At 38.9% G+C, this 21,704-nt stretch overlaps 1 protein-coding gene across 10 annotated transcripts in view; it reads right to left on the minus strand.

Moving 5' to 3' along the window:
* The window catches only part of LOC133158251 (neurexin-1a-like), a 165,789-nt gene that overhangs the window by 90,681 nt on the left and 53,404 nt on the right, over positions 1–21,704 (minus strand). For all 10 annotated transcript variants that reach the window (XM_061285315.1, XM_061285314.1, XM_061285327.1 and 7 more), the window contains one exon: positions 1,210–1,511. In XM_061285315.1, the coding sequence (XP_061141299.1) occupies positions 1,210–1,511 (302 nt within the window). The remainder of the gene's footprint in view (positions 1–1,209; positions 1,512–21,704) is intronic.

Raw genomic sequence — 21,704 nt, forward strand, 5'->3', positions numbered from 1 at the left:
GCCAAAACGTACGAACCGCAAATTTCCCTTTTTTTTGGTTGTAAATGACGTCTAAGGAAAAAAGAAACACGGCAAACCCAAACTAAAAAACAATTAGTATGATATCTACCGAACAATGTAATTTGTTTACCATAGCGTGTCCAATGCCTGAGTGCTTTGTGGAAAAGGGGGGAGAAAGGAAATTAAAAACTGTGAACAGAATAACGATTGTTACTCAAATCATATATGATGGTCAATAGTGTTAGTACATTGTTAAAACGGCAAAGACCATACTGGTTAGTAGAATGACACATTCCATGGATGATGTTAGTTTGCTTTGAAAGCATGTTAGTAGTAACAGATAGGAAATAGGCCAAAATAAGTTTAACAAGAAAAAAGCAGACCTAATAAAAAAATAAGATTTTCAGAGGTGTAAGAACTCAGCCAATGAAGTTCTACATGGTGTTGTGCTACCATGGTCTGGGAGAGTCCACAGAATTGAGCAGAATAAGTCATACTCTTATCCATGTAAAGAAAAAAAGGTATGGCTGCTAGACATTAAATGGTTAGGGTTAGCCTAAAGCCCCTTTGCCCAATGTCATACGTTATTTTTGGTCAAATTTGTTTTAGATTTAATTTTGAGTCCAGTGTCTCATACTTCCACTCACTCACACACACGCAACTTGACCTCCTCTGTGATTTATTGGATTAAATCTAGGACCACTTGACTGCAATTGCAGAAAGCAAGACCCATGACAGCTTAAGGAACCTCTGTGTTTCCCCCCTGTGTTTTCTGACTGCATCCATCACTGTATGCAGGACTAATAAATTGTCTATTCGAAATACATGAGAAGGATCACAACTGTTGTACCTGCTTTACCAATACGTTTAGCATCTATGAAACCGAGCACTTTCTAACCCATCAAGTCATTAAATAGAAATGTATGATTATTATTTATAACCACGAGGTCATATTTTTGTAGTTCGTTTCATTCAAAACTTGAACATCTAACACGATTATGGAAAGTCAAAAGCAAATTCAAATTGAATCTTCGTCTTCATTCACATCAAGCTGTCCCCGCTCATTTGTGTTTCTGTTTTCTATCTCCAGCTTTGATTTAGCAATTACAGGGTCTGGGAAAATAATACAATACGGAACAGTATGATGGTAATGATTTAAGTGCATGTTGTTATTCAGTTAGGTATCTTGTTTATCCTCTGTACTGTTACCTGACGTAGATTCCTGGTTACTTTGACATCATGCCAATCATTGTCATTAAATTTCCCATTGACTGGCTCCACCAGAGCTTCAAAGGCTCCAGACCCCAAATTAATGACGAGAGATACGGCCCCGTTTTTCAGCGCCAGGTTGACGTAGTCAGCTGATTTGCCGGTGTGCAGCATCAGTCCATTCCTCTGGAGGGTTTTGAATGACAATGTGATTTCATCGCTGCTGCTTTGAATCGGGTTCAAGGACAAGTCGTAACAGAAGAACTCAGATCCTTTGAAGGTTGCAACATATTCTTCTTTCCCTGCAGAGACCAAGAGAGAAAATGTGCTGAATTAATAACGTGGCCTCGTGGCTGTTGGGACACTGTCAGAGGGGGGAAAAATGAGGGGGGGGGGGGAAACATCTCAAAGTAGTTGGATTAATAATAAACACACGGAAATCGGACAGATACCTACCGCGGCCCAGGACCATTAGGGGAATGTGGTACTGCATTTTGTGACTCAACACATGACATTTAATAAATATGTCATAGAAGAGTACTCATGAATGTGTAGTCTTTATTTCATTTGGTCCATCATTACCCACCCTTACTAAGTTTTAGTGATGACACAACATAAAGGTGCAACTGAGGGTTCAGCATTTACCTCAAGGGCCCTGACAGGTCTTAAGTGATCTAAAGGAGTCAAAGCAACAATCCCTTTGTTATAAGACACTCATTCGACTCACTCATCCATGCTGCCTGCAAAAAGCGAGGAAGGTGCAACTGTAGGTGCCATTCCCAGAAGAGAGCATTGTGGTAGAATGAAAGGGTCATTCTTATTCGGCGAACTGGAAGTACTTTGCCTTGCAATCATTAGAAACTGAGAGGTTGGCACATGGTTGCCATCGAAACATTCCAATACTTTACTATGACTATGTAAGGTTGTGCAGACGCCATGAACAAGATTGAGAGTACAAAGTGCATGCCATCGAAACATAATAGCAAACCACGGAAGGAATTGAAAGACAAGAAAGGATATTCTCGGGGAAAAAAAAAATAATCAACCAAAATTGCACTCTGATTCCGACTCATACATCCAGATCATCTGAAAAGTACAAAAAACTTTTCATATTTTGTCATTTGATAACCATACTAGAAAATCTATTTAACCCATTAAAAATTCTCTTCGCATTTTGTAATAGAGCCCGTCAAATAAATAGATGCTAGCTTCTTATGGGACATATCTACAAATCAAGAAGCATACAACCTGTAATAAACTTAACAACCACTTGAAAAAAAAAAACTAAAATTAGAATAACTATGAGGAGACAAAGAAAATGTCCTGATCATCTCAAAGATGAGGTGCATTTGTATAGCCGTTACAAAGCATTTAAAAACTAGTTTAGACAGATAACAAGCTATTAAAACCACTAGCAGAAAATAAGCCACAGCAATATAAATGGGCGAGCGGCGTTCAGGCATGCTACAACAGCGTAACAAATAAAAAGGGGTTGCTGTCCACAACAATTTGTCACCTCATTGATTCCCCCTTAAAAGCCCTATACGGCACCTCTGGGAGAACTACATGAGGCCGTAATTGAAGTTGACTGGAGTTCTCTTTTTTTTTTTTTGGTCGCTCTCAATGTCTGTGAACCCTATCAGTGAGAATGAGACCTCTACTTCTTTTCACCAGCACAAGATCAGGATCACAGAACAAATAAGGTTGTGGGTCATTCTCATCTCTAGCTTTTATTATACATCGCCAAACCAGCACTTCACTGTTAATTCCTCTAAATCATGAAGAATGAATTGTGAACGTGGAGCATGGATTACGTTATTTGTGTATGTGAGGATGTGCGAAGGACATGCTGACAAATCTATAACAAAATGAGACTCATCCCAACAGTTGAAAACAAACATTAGTATGCACTTAGCATGGTAAATTATATTCAGTGACTCTGAAATCCGTCACAATCGTATCGAACGTCATTAGACTTCAAAACTCAAAATTAAGTCAAAAATTCCTAATCCACATTCTAATAGGCTGCATTACCTACCCAGAGCTGGATTTGGTTTATCAGAGCTGCCAGTGTAAACGCTAAACTGAACATGTCAAAAAGTAGGAAATCGAGGATAAACATGTTGAAACAAACTGAACTTTATAGCCTGAGTTTAATGCCATAGGTAAGAAAAAATAGCATAAACAAGAATTGCCAGTGGCAGCAGTTTTACAACACCCAGCTGGACTTACAGCTCCCCGCAAACATCCGGCATCCCAAAATAGGATCATGTCAAATCAGTGTCTTTTTTTATGATGCCTAATCCACCTACTTTACAAGGTGAAAGATGTGTGTGGAGTATTATTTGACATTTGTGACAATTATCCCTCTTACATATACCTGAGGCTGACTTCTACTAAATTTCCTGGCTCCACTTTTAGGCAGATTTTTCAAAAAGGAAAATGCATCCTTCACTGTTAACACTTGATGTGTCGCAAAACTGTCACATTTCTGCAGGGGAAAAAAAACAGCTAGTTGAAGGCTGTTTTGTCGCTGTGTTCTTTGGCGTCTTTGGGTGTGTCCTGTGGTCTCGAGTCAATCAAATCTCCGCAAGCTGCCGGCATCTTCTTGCCCTTGAGTCATGACACTGAATGGGAACGGGGATAAAAGCTAGCGCCTTTAGTCTTTTTCCAGACGAGAGAGGACAAAAAAAGACTAGAACAGTGTGAAAATGTGCTCCTAAGAGAGGCCATGAATAGACTGAGACTTGAAATTTTGGGAGGGTGTTGTTTCGACAGATATTTAACACCAACTAATTTACATAAAGGTGAAGTATACTTTATGACACCTTTCATTTCATCATCTATGAATCCAGCACTGTTCAAGCAAATATAGATTAATCTGTTTTTCCTTCATAACTTTACAGTATTTGTGGCGCAGTGCAAGTGCTGATGCCAGTCATAGAATTGTTCACCACTCAAATAAAATCAGTGCCACAAAGTTAAATTATTCTGTTGAAGACACACAAATGACAGTATTGAAATACTGGGCACGTATAAATGATCCTTTCAACAACCACTAAACAAAACTGACGGTATAGTATTGTAAAGCAGGGCAGGACTTTGCCATACTATGTGTACATCAGTGTGGCCAGGAGACTCATCAGTCACTTTGGTCTGACACTAATCTGGCATCTGCTGCTCTATGGCTGTTTTTAAATTAGGGTGGACACAGGGGAGCACACTGCCCGTCAACATCAAATCATAGCACAACCACTCCAAAACAGACTTGGCAGGGGATTAGAAAAGAAACTCTTGAGAAAAGGCCTTGAGTTTGTCTTCACACTTATTTTGTTTGATGCTAGGAATATGATAAGCTATAATGGTGACTAAAATGTACCATTATTTGATCGCTCCAATACATGCACACCAGTAGGTAAAGTACATCTACATTCTAGTGGCTATAGTAAGTAGTGGTGTAGATGGACATTTCATTTTGATGTAATGTTTCTAATAGTCTGTCAATCTTTTAAATCTAATTGCAGATAATTGCAACCTATTTTATTTCATAAATATTGCTCTGGCCGTGTCAATCAAAGTTAGTCGTTTTTATATAGATATACTTAGGCACCATGATCAGAATAGACTGGGAAAAAAATAACTATAGTTTTTAGATGTACTAAGTTCATCTTGTTTTTCCTTTTGAATCACTTCACTGTTTCTTTTATATCAAACAATTTATTTTAGGTGCATTACCGGACATGTTTCGCCGGGTTCTTCCGCCTTCACATGTCAGGTAATGCACCTAAAATAAATTGTTTGATATAAAAGAAACAGTGAAGTGATATAGTTTATAGAGATGGAATAATAATTTCTGTATAAATGTCTTTTATTCCCCAGGCTGAATATTGACTTGGACTATAGGCAACTTCATCTTTGTAATAGATCATTCCAATCCCTTGTAAAACTAGAAATGCGGCTTTCAGTGACAAGGACCAGTTGGAAGACTTTTCATCAGGTTCACAAGAAGTTCACAGCTTACACGAGATGCCTCACACACACCGCATCTACCGAAACACTTCAAAAGGACCACCTCAGCCCTACATACGTTTTAAACCATCAAATGACGACTGGGTGGTTTCATTGTCTGGCAAGTGACTGACATTGAATTTCAGCTCATTTCCATTCAATCTATTTTCTCTGGCAGCCTATTAAAAGCATACAGACATGAGTATTTTATAATGCTCGCAAGTTAGCGTCATGAGACCACTCTAAGCCTCTTAGGCTATGACAGAGAGCAGACTTTCGTGAAGCATTCTTCAAAAACATATTTATTACATTATCACGACATCATTCGAACGACCCAATATCAAGCTGTCTTTCAATATGCTTCATGTGAAAACAGCTATGAGCGGCCCTACCCTACGTACCATACATAATGTAGTTCACTTTATTAAGAATAACTGGGAGAATTATTTCACTTCTTTAGTGACAATAACAGGAAGATGGATGTGTTTTCCCTGCCCTCTCTGTAAGATCTATGCGGCTATTTGACTCAAAGAGTCAGCATGCGTGGATGGCTGCGAGATTACACATTCCAAGTGCTGTTAGACACACTGTCATTTAGTTGCACAGTATGATGGATGTCTTGCTGGGCTCAAAAAGAGGGAGCGGGAGAGAGAGTCGAGAAGTCCGATTGAAGGAACACTTCTGACATTTTCATTCAGTGTGTCATTAAAGGAGGCAGGCATCAATTAGGTATTTATTATAGTGCAATTTTCCTCAAGAAAACAAAAAAAAATGGTTTTGTTTTTAAGGAGAGTCTGCAGCAGACTAATGGTGTTTCCATTTATTTCAAAGGGGAAAGATGATTTGTGATACAATTGTTTTGAGGTTCCGTCATTCTCACAGAACATATTCAACTTTTATCTCAAAGCACCACTAAATATGCCCAATTCGATTTTACAATGAGTCATGCAGAAAGATGTGTTACGTTTAAAGCAACATTTATGGCCAGCAGAAACCTAAAAGGTATAAAAGGCACAGAATTCAAGATCAAACAGTACTCCAAGAGTACAGCCGTGCCCCAATCACATTACCCTAACAGTAAATAATCCATCTGGCAACGTAGTGTGCACTGCAGCTGTTGCTATTCAGCAAAGAGTTGGCCTGCTCCACTTCCCCAAAAAGCCACAGTGCGCATCCCTCCAGCTCCATCAAAACTCAAGGCTACGCCAACCAATAATTCCAAGGGTGGCAGGTCCACATTTCCTGCTATGAAAACAACCCAACAAAACTTGTCATCAGAGTGAGCAGTAGTGTGGCCGCAGTGTGGTGGAGCCTGCGGCATCATTGCATCACAATTCCTCATTAGTTCCTGTGGTTGGCATCTCTGCTGTTCGACAAAACCCCCGATGGGATCCTTTTGGATCTTTGCTCCCCTACTTCAATATGACCAACCCAGTACTTCACATTTCAATCCTTCATGACATTTTACTATAAACTGCTCGACATACAGAGATACCTGTATGTACTATTTCCATATTTTAATAGTGGGTAACACTAACTTGCGTCACTTGAATAAAGTGAACTGCTACAAAAATGGATCCATGTAATTGACGTCAATCCAAGATATATCTTTGTCGATTGCAACGAAACGAGCTGAATGAATGAATTTCAGTATGACTACCGTCCAAAGGGACACATTGTGGAACATTGATTCTTTTCATCGCTTTTCTACTAATAGTTTGGTCTCTGGAGTGCCTGCTCACCCATCAATGAAATGATACAACCAACTAAATCTTTGTGATTTGCCTAGTCATTTGAATGAGCTGTTTGGGATTCGGCCAAATTGTAAAAAGGAAAAAAAACAGTACGGCTCCATGAAACTTGACTGGCGCTGCTAATAAAAAGGAAGTGCAAAAATTAACAAAACAGCTCTAATATATGCAGCAAATCTCTGCCAGCACATTTGTCATATAACACACCTGCGTCCTTTATGAATATCATTATGAAATTATTTTAAACTTTTACTAAATAATACTTAACTTCTATTTACATGTGCTTAATAATTAACATTACTAAACACTCAAACGAACAACATGACGGTCAACTGAAGTATTTTGGGACGTAATAAAAATAAAAAAAACAGGGCGATGACACACATCATCACAAATGTCATCCTCACATAGTGTACTTGTCTTGGCCATATACATTTGACTCTGCTGCAGCTGTGAAGACAAATCAACACATTGAATTTCCATTTCCACACAGCCGCTGCCAACACCATCATCCTCACCATCACACCATGTTAAGCAGCTGCCAGCAGTAATTTCAGGCTGAGGAGGTCCTCCAAAATCCAAGCCAGATGCACATGCCTCATTAGCCATTTCTAAATCATCCAAGTATTGTGGTCACTACATATGTGAGCAATTATAGTCCACGTTTGGGCCAACACTGTCTTTTGTGTAGAGTGTAGGGACCCTACATTTTGACTTATCTATCAGTATTAAAAAAAAAAAAAAAGTTACTTCTATCCAAATAGTGATTCACCTCACTCAAGGAGGACATTTGATAGATCTTGAAGTACAATTATCCGGACCAAACTTTGTTCTTAGGACTCGCTATTCATACAAAATATCCATATCAGAAATCACATAATTATGTAAGGAAATTAAATATATGCGCGAGCGAGTGCCTGAGCTTGAGATATTGTTCCAAAAAGGTTGAATGAGCTTTCCCGGAGGGTTTGCAAGAGAAGCGGCGAAAACCGCTTGTCAAAAACTGCAGAAGATACTCGAGATCAAATAGTGTGTATGCGTACGCGAATGAAAACATACCACCATTTATAGCTGGCAGCTATTAAAATAAATCTCTTTGTGCTACTCCCTACTGGGGAGAACATTTTGTGGAGTGGATTTAACAAAAGTGGCACCTTGAGGACTTAATGGGACTGGCAGGGAAAAGGGTATTCAATCAAACAATACACCACAGACACTTTGTAGGTGGACAGTGTGAGGAAGGTAGAAAGCAAGTTGCCTCCTCAGGAAATTTGGGAGCCATAAAATTATATCACAGTCAAAAACCAATAACAAGACTTGATTTTTGCAGTCGTGTCTTATCACTTATTAACTGGACATCATTTGGTCATTTTTGCAACTCTTTTAATTGTTACAGAAGAATTATAATAGTTTGAGAAACCACACATATGGTTTTGAATCCAAATATCTTTACTTTATTCTTCAAATAATTTGTGCATTGCGTCAAAGGCGGGAAGGAGGATGGTATAGTGCAAACTGGAATATTTGGACAGCTTTGAATGTAAATAATTAGAGATGATAGTATGTCATGAAATATGAAATCTTCTTTGTCTATGTTAATTTTGATTATTAAATACTACTACAAGCATGTCGATCACTGAAAGCCAACTAGCAAAAAAGGCCTTCTCTTCTGACAACATGCAACTGCTTTCTCAGCCCTATGTCTTTATATATAGAAATATTAATAATATTTAATCTGTGTCTATTTTGAAGATTTTTTTTATTGCATGATTAATGTACCATATATGTAACAACAAATAAAGGCATGGCAATCACTAAAAACGAAATGGCAGAAAAACGTTCCCCTTTGACAACATCCAATTGCATTCTCAACAATTTGTCGAAGTAAGCAAAGCAGCAAACTATCAGAGTAGTTATTTTGAGGCTATTTAGTTAAATAGGAAATATGTCTTGGTTTGGAGGCTGCCTTCACACAGCGGGAATTCACAGGATTATGTGACCTATGGGAAAAAGGATATGAGCCAAATAGTTGATGAACTGTATTGGCAAAATTATAATGGGCAAATACAATCAAAAGTAATAGTTCAGTGTTGCTCCCAAGAGAGATGTCTTTGGCTGTAAAATAGTTCATATATTTTTTTGCAGCACATGAAAGATCTTCACCATTCTCTCCACATTTAAGTCAATCCAGTTTGACGGTGTGAGACAAATTAGCACTCAGTGAGGTAGCTGCAATATGTACATTTCTATACAGTCGATGTCTATGGCATGACTTACAACTGTTTGGCAAGACTAAATGATCTCCTAAAAATGAATGGGGGTAATCAATATGCAGGAAGCTGAGTGTTTATTTTTTTTACTGTGAACCAAAAAAAAAACAATTTTGCTGTTTGATCGTGAAGTGATTTCAAAAAATATACTACATTAAAATCTCCTCAATTGTGGGCTTAACATTGATTGACATAACAGGATTTATGATTTTGTCTGTTGTGGATTGTCAGTACACTCATAGCTCACCTTGATGATCACATCAAAGTTGAGCCACTTTAAGTCATTGGTCATTATATTGGCCCTAATTTTTCCTACCGGCCACTCTGTAAATTGGTGGTACTGGTCGAATATATCAAACACTTCTATGTATAAATGATCATCAAAAACAAAAAAAACGACATAAACAATTACTCACCGGCTGTGAAATCTTACCGTGACTAGGCAAGCTGTATGAATACACAAACTCCATGGCCCACTTCTTGCTGCGAGGCTCTCATTTGCTCTCAGCCCATTACAGTGAAGAGGGAGAGTAATGTGTTGAATACTAATCTGCAAAACCCAATCCTTTTTGATTTAGTAAATCCAGGGGATAATAATGTAAACCCAGGGGAGATTGGCGATGTTGGGGTGGGCGGTTGTGCATCATCAAAAGAGAAGCCCCCCCCCACCTTCTAATAATGTATTTGTTTACTTAACTTCAGTGGACTATTAAAAAAAACTTGTTTACTCCAGTCAGACCATCAGCATTAATTTGTTGCAGAAAGATATTCACGGTTAAGTGGTTATTTTCAAAAGCAATGACTTGCACGGGCAGGTGTGTAGTAAAGTTTGATGCTGCTTTTCCCTTTTAATGAGCCCCGCATTGATAAATCTCAGCTAAGCATCTTAACAAGCTGCTTGATTAAGGTCTAACCTTGTCAAGCTGGTTAGCAAACAAAGCAATAGTGTCTCGCCATCTCATTTTGATTAAGGGGGAGGCTAAAGTGGCATCTGACTGTAAAGGACTGACGTTTGTCAGATGTCTAATTTGGGCCTCAGACATGGGAGACATCTCTCAGACAAGAGCAAAGTCAAAAGGCACCGAGGCGTGTCATTGCACAGAAATAATTCATGTGCTAATTACTTTGCTAGTGTATCTCGGGATGACTTCTGTACAGAGTCGCACTTGTCTTCGCGGCTCCTCAGCACAGACATACTCTATATATCAGACACAGCATGAATTCTTGATAGGAAGCTGACATGTGCAAAGACACCTCTTCATCTGGATAGTTGCATCTGTTTTCCCTGTTAAAGACATGCCGGTAATGGCATCTTACATTATTTTATGATTTGGCAGTGTCCTTTCTGACAAATTAGTTTTGAGCTTTGGTTGAGACATCCATTTAACCATCAATGCATGATTTTCAAATGGATTTTACATTGTATCAAATGAGCAAGATGTTTCCCAGTAGTGCCTTTTTTTGTATCACTTTCCAAAAGTCATCATAATGACTTCAGATTGTTCAGTCATGCCTTTCATACTCTGACACTGGGGAAGTGGCCTGTCTGTCAGGACCAGTTCTTTCAGGGTGCAGTGAGCTGAACTTGAGATAAATGTATCCTGAATCCAAACACTATCTTCCCAGCATGTCAGCTCTACCACTCAGACAGCAAAAAAGTGAACAAAGAAGCCTGCAGTGGGTTGCTGTCCGCTGTTTTTTTTTCCCCACCCTCTCTTTGTTTTTTAGAATGCATTCTGTTGTCAGATTTATAGTGGTCACTCGACTGAGGTTTGCACAGCACGTTGAGCATCATCATTGCATGTTTAAAACGGTGCTCCAGTGAACAAATGGCTGCAGGATAGTGAAGCCTGACAGAATCCCAGCATCACCTCACTGAGTTGCTGCAAGGTCACCAACATCAGAGTGATTTTTCTTGCTCTTTCTCTTTCTATTGTAATATTTATTTTTCGTTCAATTTGCTTAGTGTGGTTCACTGCACCTAAAAGAAATAATGTTTCCTCTCCTAACCATAGTCTCCAATCAACACAGGCTCTTTACTTTTTGGAGGTCATGTGATGTTCTGTGATTACACACACTAAGGGATTGCCCCTGTAAAATACCGTGTACATTTAATTCCATCATATCATGCACTTCCGGATCCACAATCACCCCTGCATTGTGGAGAAACCGAAAACAATGCATTCCCTTTTGTGTGGCTCGTACAGAGACTCACAACAACAATCACACGATGATGTCATCCTCAGCGTAGACCCAGAAGCGCAAGTGTTTGCAGCAAGGCAAAATCATCTGGAGATGGAAAAACGACTATGAACAGAACACCTGATTACGACAGAAGTAGCAATCTTTATGTCACCTCGCTACTTCAAAAAAAGCCTAAAACGGTCCCCAAAATAATTATGGCTGCAGCAGAGCTTTTTTACTTTACAGTTGCCAGAGAATCAGCTCAGTCTCAGAACAAATAGCTCTCTGAAGTCTTTAATGAAATCCACTCTGCTACGAAAATAAATACACATGTAGACGAATTAAACTGCCCTGCAAGCGAATGCAAAGTGAGGAACGACTGTGCTTTTGTTAATCCATTGCTCAGTTTTGCTTAACAGCCACAGTGCGTTGCTATAATTAAACTGACTCCGTTCTTTTAATTAATTATTTATTTATTTTTACCGGGGTTGTTTAATACCACTTCCTCAAGAGCTCATACCAGGACACCTTCCTCACCTTGTCAGCAAAGATGCTGCCGGTGGAGGGGGAAAAATTGCTCACTTCATTGTGTTACTGTTTCAGCATTGCTATGGCCCTACTGACACTTGACCAAGGTCATTTCATAATGGCTTGTCCAACTGTCAGTCTGCTGTCACAGTGGTGGAGTGATGTAGGAGACCGTAGCCAGTTACGGTGACAGGAGTCAAGGCTATAGGAGCATGATAAAGATCAGCTTGTATCACAAGTGAAACCATCAAGGAAGGGAGGATAGAAGAAAATAAGATGATCTTGCATTATTCGCCTTATCTTTCAAAGTGGTGACAAATAGGTATGCTGTGTAGCTTGGACTTGCATGGACTACTCTGTTTTGCATTCTGCTGTGAGCTGCAACAGTCGTGCCGCAAGAATAAATGAACTTGATTGGCAAGCGCAGTCATCACAGGGCAGGAATACGCTGAGCAGTATCGAGTTTCAGCTCTTTTCTCCGGTCCCTGCCAATCTTGTCACTCCTACAAATTGATCAGCGGAGGGGCACATCCATCAGGGTGACTCATCGAACACAAATGTGTTTTGAGATCGGGTAAAAGGAATCTTTGCCAAAGCCGAGTACATATGCTCAGGATTTATTCCGATTTGTATTGATTGCCAACAGTAAAAAAATAGGTTATGTTTACTCGTGAAAATTCATAATTCATAAACGCAATGAAGGTTATTAGGAATATTCTAAAAAAAAAAAAAGAAACATGGCAGAGATTGGTGACCATAATTAAAAACTGTTGAATATATTTGTGGTATACGTGTCAAACCATTGCTTCAGCACACCGAGAATTGTAACGGCGGAAAATTGTATCCAGGGCAACAGCGAGCTCAACACTCAATAAAATATGGATAATACCTTGAGTGTGTTTCATTGTTTCTTCTCTCGCATGCTTTTGTAATGTATTCAAATGCTTTCAGCTTTTTGGTCTAAAAAAGACAGCCTCTCATTTCTCAATTTGCTCTGTGTGTGGGGGATTTAGAAACAGGCTAGACCTAGGGATTATGTATTTGTTTATAGCTTTAGCAATTAAACCAGCAGTTTACACACATCACACATGTTGTGAACTATTGAGTGGGGAGCCATTCAAGAAAATATATCTGCAATACAACAATGCCTTGGCTAGTATGAACCCCTTTGTGCTAAAACAATATCCTGTAAAACAATGTTCTCCATGCTTTATAAAACCAAGGCACCTAGTTTAGATGAGATGGCAACAAAAACAAAAATGTCAGAAAAAGTATAAATACAAATTTACTGATGAATTGTGGAAAATCTGGGTTTGTTTGATTGAACATCAAGCAAGAATGCAGATGTTGTATGAGATAGAGGTTAATTGTACCTTCAGCCATCTTAAAACCAATTCATACTTTCGTGTGTATGCGGACTGCGAAAATGCACATCAGTCCATTCATAATGCATTTTGAGGTTTTTATTTTCATCATCCTGATCCCCCACTTCACCAAAGTGAGTATTCTTTTGTGTGGGCATAACTAAAAGGACAAAAAGCCGAAGAGAAAGTCTCACAAGACACATCAAACCCAGTTCCTCCACAGATGTTTTGTTGCATTTGTTGAATTCATAGAACAGTTATTTTCCTAGCAAGATGAATCACACGCTGACACACTTCACATTGAAGCCAATCCTGTTTTTATTTTATTTTTTTTAAAGCAAACTATAAAAGTTGACCAGACACTGGCCATCTGATCTGACCTTCTTTATGATACCTGACACAAATGCTCAGTGATGCACAAGTGCAATTTCTGGAGGAAATCTGGGAGAAATGAAAGAAAGCTGCTCGGTGTGCCACTTTCTGCTGTGGCGTTCTTCAGTACTCTCCATCAGGACCATAGCCCAAGGTGCCGGGGCATTTTACCTATCTGCAACGTCCAGCCACCTGCTATGAAAATGACGGCTGTTTCCGCCATATGCTTTGGTGTTCTGCCAAGCCTCAATGGTCTGTTCTGCCTTGAGCACATTTCATTATACAATAGCCACGAACATGCAGGTCTGCTCATTAAGGCTGTCAATGTGGCATGCTGTCATTAGTAAGACAGGCAATGTGTGAGGTTAAACACCTCAAGTGCATAGAAGCACTGCACAACTTTAGCCATTTAAGATTCTTTTGAAAAACATATGGTCCTCTCTCGCCTATGAGACACATACACCCCCTTGCACAGACACAGATAGAGATCCAAATTACAAAGTGTACTCTGTTAAAATAATATTTAAAGTAAAACTAGATTTGAATTACAAGATTACACTAGGGTGTGAAAACAGTAATAAAATGTAACACGCAGACAGTCACAGACACCCCTTTTTGATGAATGCAATTGTTGTAGTCCAACACACAGCTGACTGGGACAACAAGCACCAGAAAATATGCTGTTTACACATAACGTAAGATCATTGTTATTACTGAGCAAGACCTGTGCTTACAAGAGCAGCCAAAAGACTTCACACCTAATAAAAAAAGATATGCTTTGACAACAGGGGAGTTCAAATGAAAGACTGTTATTGTACACAAACTCAGGTTTAGCAGCATGGTCATTGGAGAGCCATATCAAACTAAACCACTGGGACCAATCCGAGATTTTCTCCACTACTTGGCCCATCGTGGCCGCACTATTCTCTTTACTTTCCCTTGAGGAAGAGATTATTTGACAATGCTGAGTTATTAAAGGTGCTGTGAGTTTGAAATAATGCCCCATCACTGCTCCCTTTTGCATTGATTTCTTACAGTTGTATCCTGCAAGAGGGCCAATATAAAAACTGTGTAACGGAAAAACAGCTTCTGCTATTGAGGAGTGAATTTGAAGTAGAACTAAAGAAAAATGGATCAGGAGATCTAGATGACATGGAAATACATGTTGTGGCTAGCTAACCAGAAAGACTAATCGTATTTGATACATATTGATTTCTTCTCAAAATGCCACTGGCAAAGAGAAACGACAGAAATGGAATAAGATCAATGCAGCTTGTCACCTACTATCTTTTGCAGTCAATACCTCAGAGGTATATTGACCAGTGGTGAGAAAAGTGGATAGCCAATGACGCAAACTTTATTGGTTTAATTCACTACTGTGCATCGGCGTCCCAATTTTGAGACATACAATATGACAATCAATAGCATCGCTGTTTCCAGAGAACATAAAGTCCATCTGTCAAAGTCCAAACTGAGGAGATGGATTTTAAAGACAATGACCGACAAATATCTCACCCCAGGAAGCCCGAGCACACATCTGAAGCCACAAAGATGGCTTTGCACTCAGGCATGATGAAGGACATGACTTCACATCCAAATGACCCACACCAGCAGCTATCAGCACTACACTATTAGAGAGCCAACTCCCACTGACATGTGCCCTCATTTACAACAATGCCTACCGAGACAAAACAAAATAAACAGCTTGAAGCAATTCAGAGTGCCAAGGGACAGAAAGCTGGAGATTATGCGTAATTTGCGGAAACTCCCCGAGTCTCTGTGTTGGCTCTGAGAGTTGTTTTTTGAGAGGATACGAGCTGTCCTCCTGCGAAATCAGGGTGGCACTTTGTCAGCAGACAGTGACACCAAACCAATGTCTAATGGCACTAAAGACATAAATACGGCCAACGAGCTGACAGCCTGGAACTACGAGAACCCATTACCTTGATTCATTTCTGCACAAAGGGAACAACACTTCAATGTATTGTCACCGGCTAGAAAGGGGGAGAACTCAGCAGGGTCCAGAGACACGGCCCAATGAATTGCCCATTTCCCTTCTAAATTCATGATTATTGGTTAGTTCAAGCAGTCTGTTTTGATAAAAATGCAGAAGAGCAGGCTAGTTCCCAAATGGGCTCAATAAATACGACGAGTAGCACAAAAACCAGAAGAAAAAAATCTGTCAGTAAAAGGAGGCTTTACAGAAATAGGCAAACATGAAATGATTCTATAAACATCAAGTGTAGGCACGGCACAGATGTGAAGTAGTGACAAAGTGTATGGGTCAGCAATTACTTTCAGCATCCTCACCTTTGCTTTTTTGTATTACGATTATTTATACAACTATTTATCACAGGGAAAATGGACTTTTCTACATATTTAGACATTATATTTTTTGTTTATCAAAGTGTATTACAAAAATATTTTCCCAATTCCACTTTATCAATCAATGTTTATTTGGTATTGATTATAAAGAACAACTAAGCAACAAATAAGCAATATCTGATAAGAGGGCTTGATGGTGAACCTTTTTAAAATCGATTCATTTACTGATTTGGGTCATTGTTTTCTAGAGTAAAAGTCATTTTGCTAAAAACATAAAAGACTGCTTTAATAGACTCCAGATATCGGAAATTAATTACTGTTGAGAAGCTGAGAATTGGGACGAATTTAAGTTAAACAATGGCTCAAAAACCATGCTCAAAATTTCTGTTTAACCTTTCAATCAATTAGTAGTTTATTTGATTTGACACCTCAAATGTATCGCAATGAAAATTAACTAAAACTCGATTAAAAAAAAGACTATTTGAGATGGGGACAAAAAAATAACAGTTACACACCTAAAGCCTATTGGCAGGTTTGCAGACTGGGCAGAATTAATTTTGAATCTTAAAGATCTGAAAGCCTGGTACACAATGTGCGAGACTCAACATTTGGCAATTGGAAGCGCCGCGTGTTCGTACTGCTCATACGTGTGTGATGTACTCAACCTGATGGACACGGCACACAGCATAATGTCTCCGTCAGTGATCAATATTCTCATCGCAAAATTTCTTGAATGACCTGTGCGAGGCAACATAGTGCCACAGGGCATCAGAAGTTGGCACATCATCAAAAGACTAGCAGCAGTAAAATAACTTGTCATGTCTTTCACAGTGAATGACTTGAGGAACATACAAACAATCAAACTAACCAGTTGTTTTACCAGCATGAAGACTTTCAACTTAAATATTGTATTGGAGCATTTTTCACCTGTAGTGAAAAAAGTCACTCTTTAATGTGAATATGTCATAAGACGCCGCTCTTTTATTTTGGCTTTGTGGATATATATTTTAAGGACATCAAGAGAAAAATGGGGCACAGTTAAGTTGCTCACCTACCTGGCGGCTGTAAATACCTTTTAGGCATATCAAACATGCAAAGCCAGAGACTGGGCAGAGGCTAATGAATATTTCACTCTCTCCTTAGATGATGAACTCGGGCGACTTTTTTATAGAGTGTTATGTGCTGTGCTTTTAGTTATGGACATCAGAAATATTCATGCATGGGGACAAAGATTCAAAGAAGAAAACATCAAATCTTCTCTTACCAACTGACTGAGTCTCACAATTATTCATTGGATATAATACAAATAAAGTTGTTTCAGTATTGATGGCCATTTGTAAAGCAGCATAACACCTCTTAATCTACACACTATCATCATCCAAACAAAGCCTCCTTGGCAGATGCTATAGACAATTATTAGAATTGAAAAATTGTATATTACAAACACACACACAAAAAAAAAAAAAACCAGTAAAAGCAACAACAGTGTTAACCTTTAGCAGTTGTCAACAGATCTCCGGAAAAGACATTTAATGTTATGTTAATTTTTGTCTTGTTGCTGGATGCTGTATATACGAAAAGAGCGGAAGAATTAACAAGCATAAACTAACTTGAAAGATTTGTACCCCATCATGCAGTATCGCTACATTTATTTAAAAAAATAAATAAAAATAAGAAAAATAAACTACATACACAAGTTCTACATTTGGTTTGGGTCCTGCTGAGAGTCATGTGGTTATTGCTGTGTGCAGTTATTTTCTAGTCTCCCCTACAGTTTGTTTAACAAACCATGTCATTAGATTACCACCTAAAGTGCACCTGTAGAAAGTCATTATGACTAAATGACTGCCGAGGCGGATAATTAGTTAGTTTTACAATTAGTATTATTGACATGGGATATTTTGATACAATAGTGAGTGACAGGTTTCCTGACGTGACAGTGGTAATAACTTTGATTCACAGCAGAGGTTAAAACACAAACAAAATAGCATTGGAGAAGACTGTAAAAAGGCTGAAAAAAAGAAAGCCCAGCTCCGCTATGAAATGAAATGGCCTTACTCGATTGGACTAATAAAAATGTGCAGGAAGTCTATAGCCCCTAGTCTTTACCACAAGTTCCAAGGTTACCTGCGGTAGCCTCAATCCGTCTCTTAAGTCAGCATTCACTATAGCCTGCAGCGACCAGCATGACCACACCCCCTCGGTCAAGATTGCATGGGGGGGACTAGATGGGTCAGGCCAGCAGATATAAAACCAAGATGAGATAAATAAGACAAAGAGACCGTAGCAAACAAAACGCAGGCTTCAAATTCATGTTACATGCCATGTCCAACTAGGTTCTGACATCAGAGAGGACAAGATATATTTTTTATGGCTTTCTGAGATAATATGCCTCATGTCAAACAAGGCAGAGGATCCTTCTCCTTGCTAAACAAACAACTGTGATATCGAAAGGCTGCTGACAGGGTAAAAGTGGAATTGAACCTTAAAACATCTTGCAAACAGTGGCCATCTAATACAAGCACACATCACATGCCACAATTTCCACATTTTCTATAATTCAAATGCATGCCCGCACACACCGGCGAACTGTTCACCATCTTGACATCAATGTTGATTTAGCCTTAACGAGATTGTGATTTAGCGGATTCAGACGGGCTACATCCACACTGACCCTCACTATATTACAATTCTAAGCAAATCATTCACTCTAGCATGGAAACACGAGTTCAGATTGAAAATGTTTTAAGACCATTTGATATAATGATATAATGAATTGATTAATGGTCAATAACAGACTTTTACTGAGCCTTAGTAAATTTTCAGTCTAAATTCTAGAAACATATCTTTTAAATGAGGTTGCTTTTAATACCCCTTTTATATGTCTGTTTTGAATAAAAATAGAGCGCATTTAGAATCCTGCAAATTCAGTAATATCAAATTCCAAAGAACGTTGAACAGCCGTTGAAAGTTAAAAATGTGAATCTGCCGACAGTATACACATCTAATCCTCTCCAAATGTCCGACAAACCACATGTCTGCAATAAATAAAACGTGAGCTTGATTGTTTGTACAGTGATGGGCAGATGCAGTCTTGCCAGATGTGATAGGGAGCTGATTTACACTTTAAATCTCTTCAAACCATTTCGTCTGTGGGAGAAAGTGCCGCCTCAGCGTGTCCGTAGCGGTGGGCCAAGCAATAGGAGGCGTAATCATGCATACTCACCCGAAGCACACTTCTGGCTGGTTTGACCCCGAATGTCTGCCACATGCACCATGCAGAGAACACGAGTCGGTAGAAGCTTTGGACACTTGGCGTGTTAAATTAAAACTATTACAGTAAATGAATTAACGCGAAGAGAAAATTATAGTTACACTGCTAAATTTAGTGTTGGCTATTTCTATGTTAAGCTTCATTGCTTTCTTTTTTGTTCTGTGTAAACCCTAAAATAAGCCACCAGAATGTGTTTGATTTTATTTTTGTTTATTATTACGTATATTGTTAGAGATGGCAGTATTAGGATTCAATCGGTGCAAAATAATTCAATGTGGATTTGAGCCACCCAAAAAATTTGCAAAAAAACAAGTGTGGATTTAAAGAGCAACCTCAACAGTTAACTCATTAAATTAACACATACAATTTGTTTATTACAATGCAGGAAAATGGCTTGAGCAGACAATACATATATGTGGAATGAAATGAATCCATGATTACGCAAATGTGTGGGCCAAGACAAAACACACCAAACCTTGTCTGTGCGCTTCATGAAATGTTCTCTTTGTCTTCCTGAACTACAGAAGGATAACTTCAGTCAAAACAGTCTAAATTCCAGAGGCACCTTTATAGCCTCACCTGTCGTTTAAAAGCCTGCCAGGTTCTTTCTGTCCCTCTGGAGTTAACACAAGTAAGAAGCAGTAAAGGAGGGCAGCTCCATCCTTGAGTCACAAGGAAGGCTACATAAACTAATTAAAAATATGTCTGTGAGCATGCTGTGTTCAAGGGGAACAGGTTTGTGCTTAATGAGCAGCTTAACATCAGGAAACATTGCCAGGGGCACAAACACGATGACAAAGCTACTGTGACTGCTACATCACCTTCACTACTAAGGATCATTTGTGCGTACTACTCAAACAACGTTCTATGACCAAGGCCTCTGTCATTGGTGTGGGTGGTTGGCTGCTCAAATCACAATGTGAAGGAGTCTCTAGGTGACTGAGACATCACTCTGACATGGCTCCTCAGGCAGCTGAGAGGAGTAAACGTCCTGCCAACTTGTGCAAAGTAATGTGAGTCATCAAGCTCGGCATGACGCTGGAAGGACTTGACTGCTTGGTCGGAGAAGTATTTTTGTTGAGGAGGGCATGAATACGAGCAACATGTTGTATGCTCAAAAATGCTAGTAAAAATGTCAACCTTATTGCTAAATTGATTAACAACAGAAGCAATATCTTAGTGGACTCCAAAAAATATATATTAAACCAATTTGTATTCTAAGAGAATTTGCCTTTTTGGTGTAAACAAACAATCCAGAGGCTCAGCTCTTCAGTCTCAAGTCATTTCAGTCATTTTGTTTTTACTGTGCCGTACCACCTGCATACTGCGGTGCCTAAACACGAGGCTGCTGCTGTTTGCTCAGTTATGATGTTCTGCTTCAAGAGATGTGCAAACAGTCCCCAGTGTAATAAAGTTCATTATCACATTGCAGGCTGGCACTGTATGTTTGGGGATGTACATGTGAAAAAGGCTATTTCTGCTGCCAAAAGTCAGTTCAGCAAAAAAACAAACAAACAAAAAAAGCCATCAAATGTATAACACGTAACATTTTACTGGGACATACAGTATACTATCAAATAGCAAATATGTGTAGCACTTTTAGCTCTCACGTCTCCAGAGGGTTAAAAAAAAAATTGTCTCATCTTTTGTATAAACACCTGCTTCTACCCCTCTGGGCTTGTGTCACCATCTCTTACATGCTTGTTTGCTTTTCAACACTTGTTAGTGTCACACTGACAGGTTGGTATCTTTTGTGTATATTCTTTATTCTCATAGCAATACCTCATCAATTCACTGAGACGGAAATCAGGCTATTAAAGAAAGACAGGAACATAATTGAATGAAAATGTTCCCTGTTGTGGCTCTGAATATCAACAACAAAAATATAGCGCATTGTTACGGGTTGAACATTTTGGGGGTATTTTAAAACTGTTTCTTTTTAACATTACTAAAGTAAACAAATTTCCAGGCCCTATTTTTGTAGAAAAGATCTTACAAGTTTGACTAGACTTGTCCCGGTACTAAAATTAACCAAAATCTGTTCAACAAATGCGGTGGACATAATTTGTATTCAGTCAGCTTCAGAGTACATTTCAAAGTGTCTGTTACTTTTTTTTTATGCATTTTGTAAAATGCATGAATTAAACTCATTCAGCAAAGACCTGGATTGCCTGGCGACTGACCACGAATCTACATGGTCATAAAGGTTACACAAATGATAGCCAGCAGTGCAATACAATTCTGGCAAACATTTTGATCTGAACTGCAGATCTGCTAAATAAATTAAGTCTTTTTATGAGGCAATGGCTCTGGCAAGAACCAATGGGTTATTCATTCTCTAAACATGGGTCTGTCACTAATTTCAGCTGTGCAATAAATCTTGTCATTCGCCTTTCGCTTATTTAGTCTCTCGGGAGTG

This window comes from Syngnathus typhle, linkage group LG8, assembly GCF_033458585.1.
Source record: "Syngnathus typhle isolate RoL2023-S1 ecotype Sweden linkage group LG8, RoL_Styp_1.0, whole genome shotgun sequence".
Classification (NCBI taxonomy): Eukaryota; Metazoa; Chordata; class Actinopteri; order Syngnathiformes; family Syngnathidae; genus Syngnathus; species Syngnathus typhle.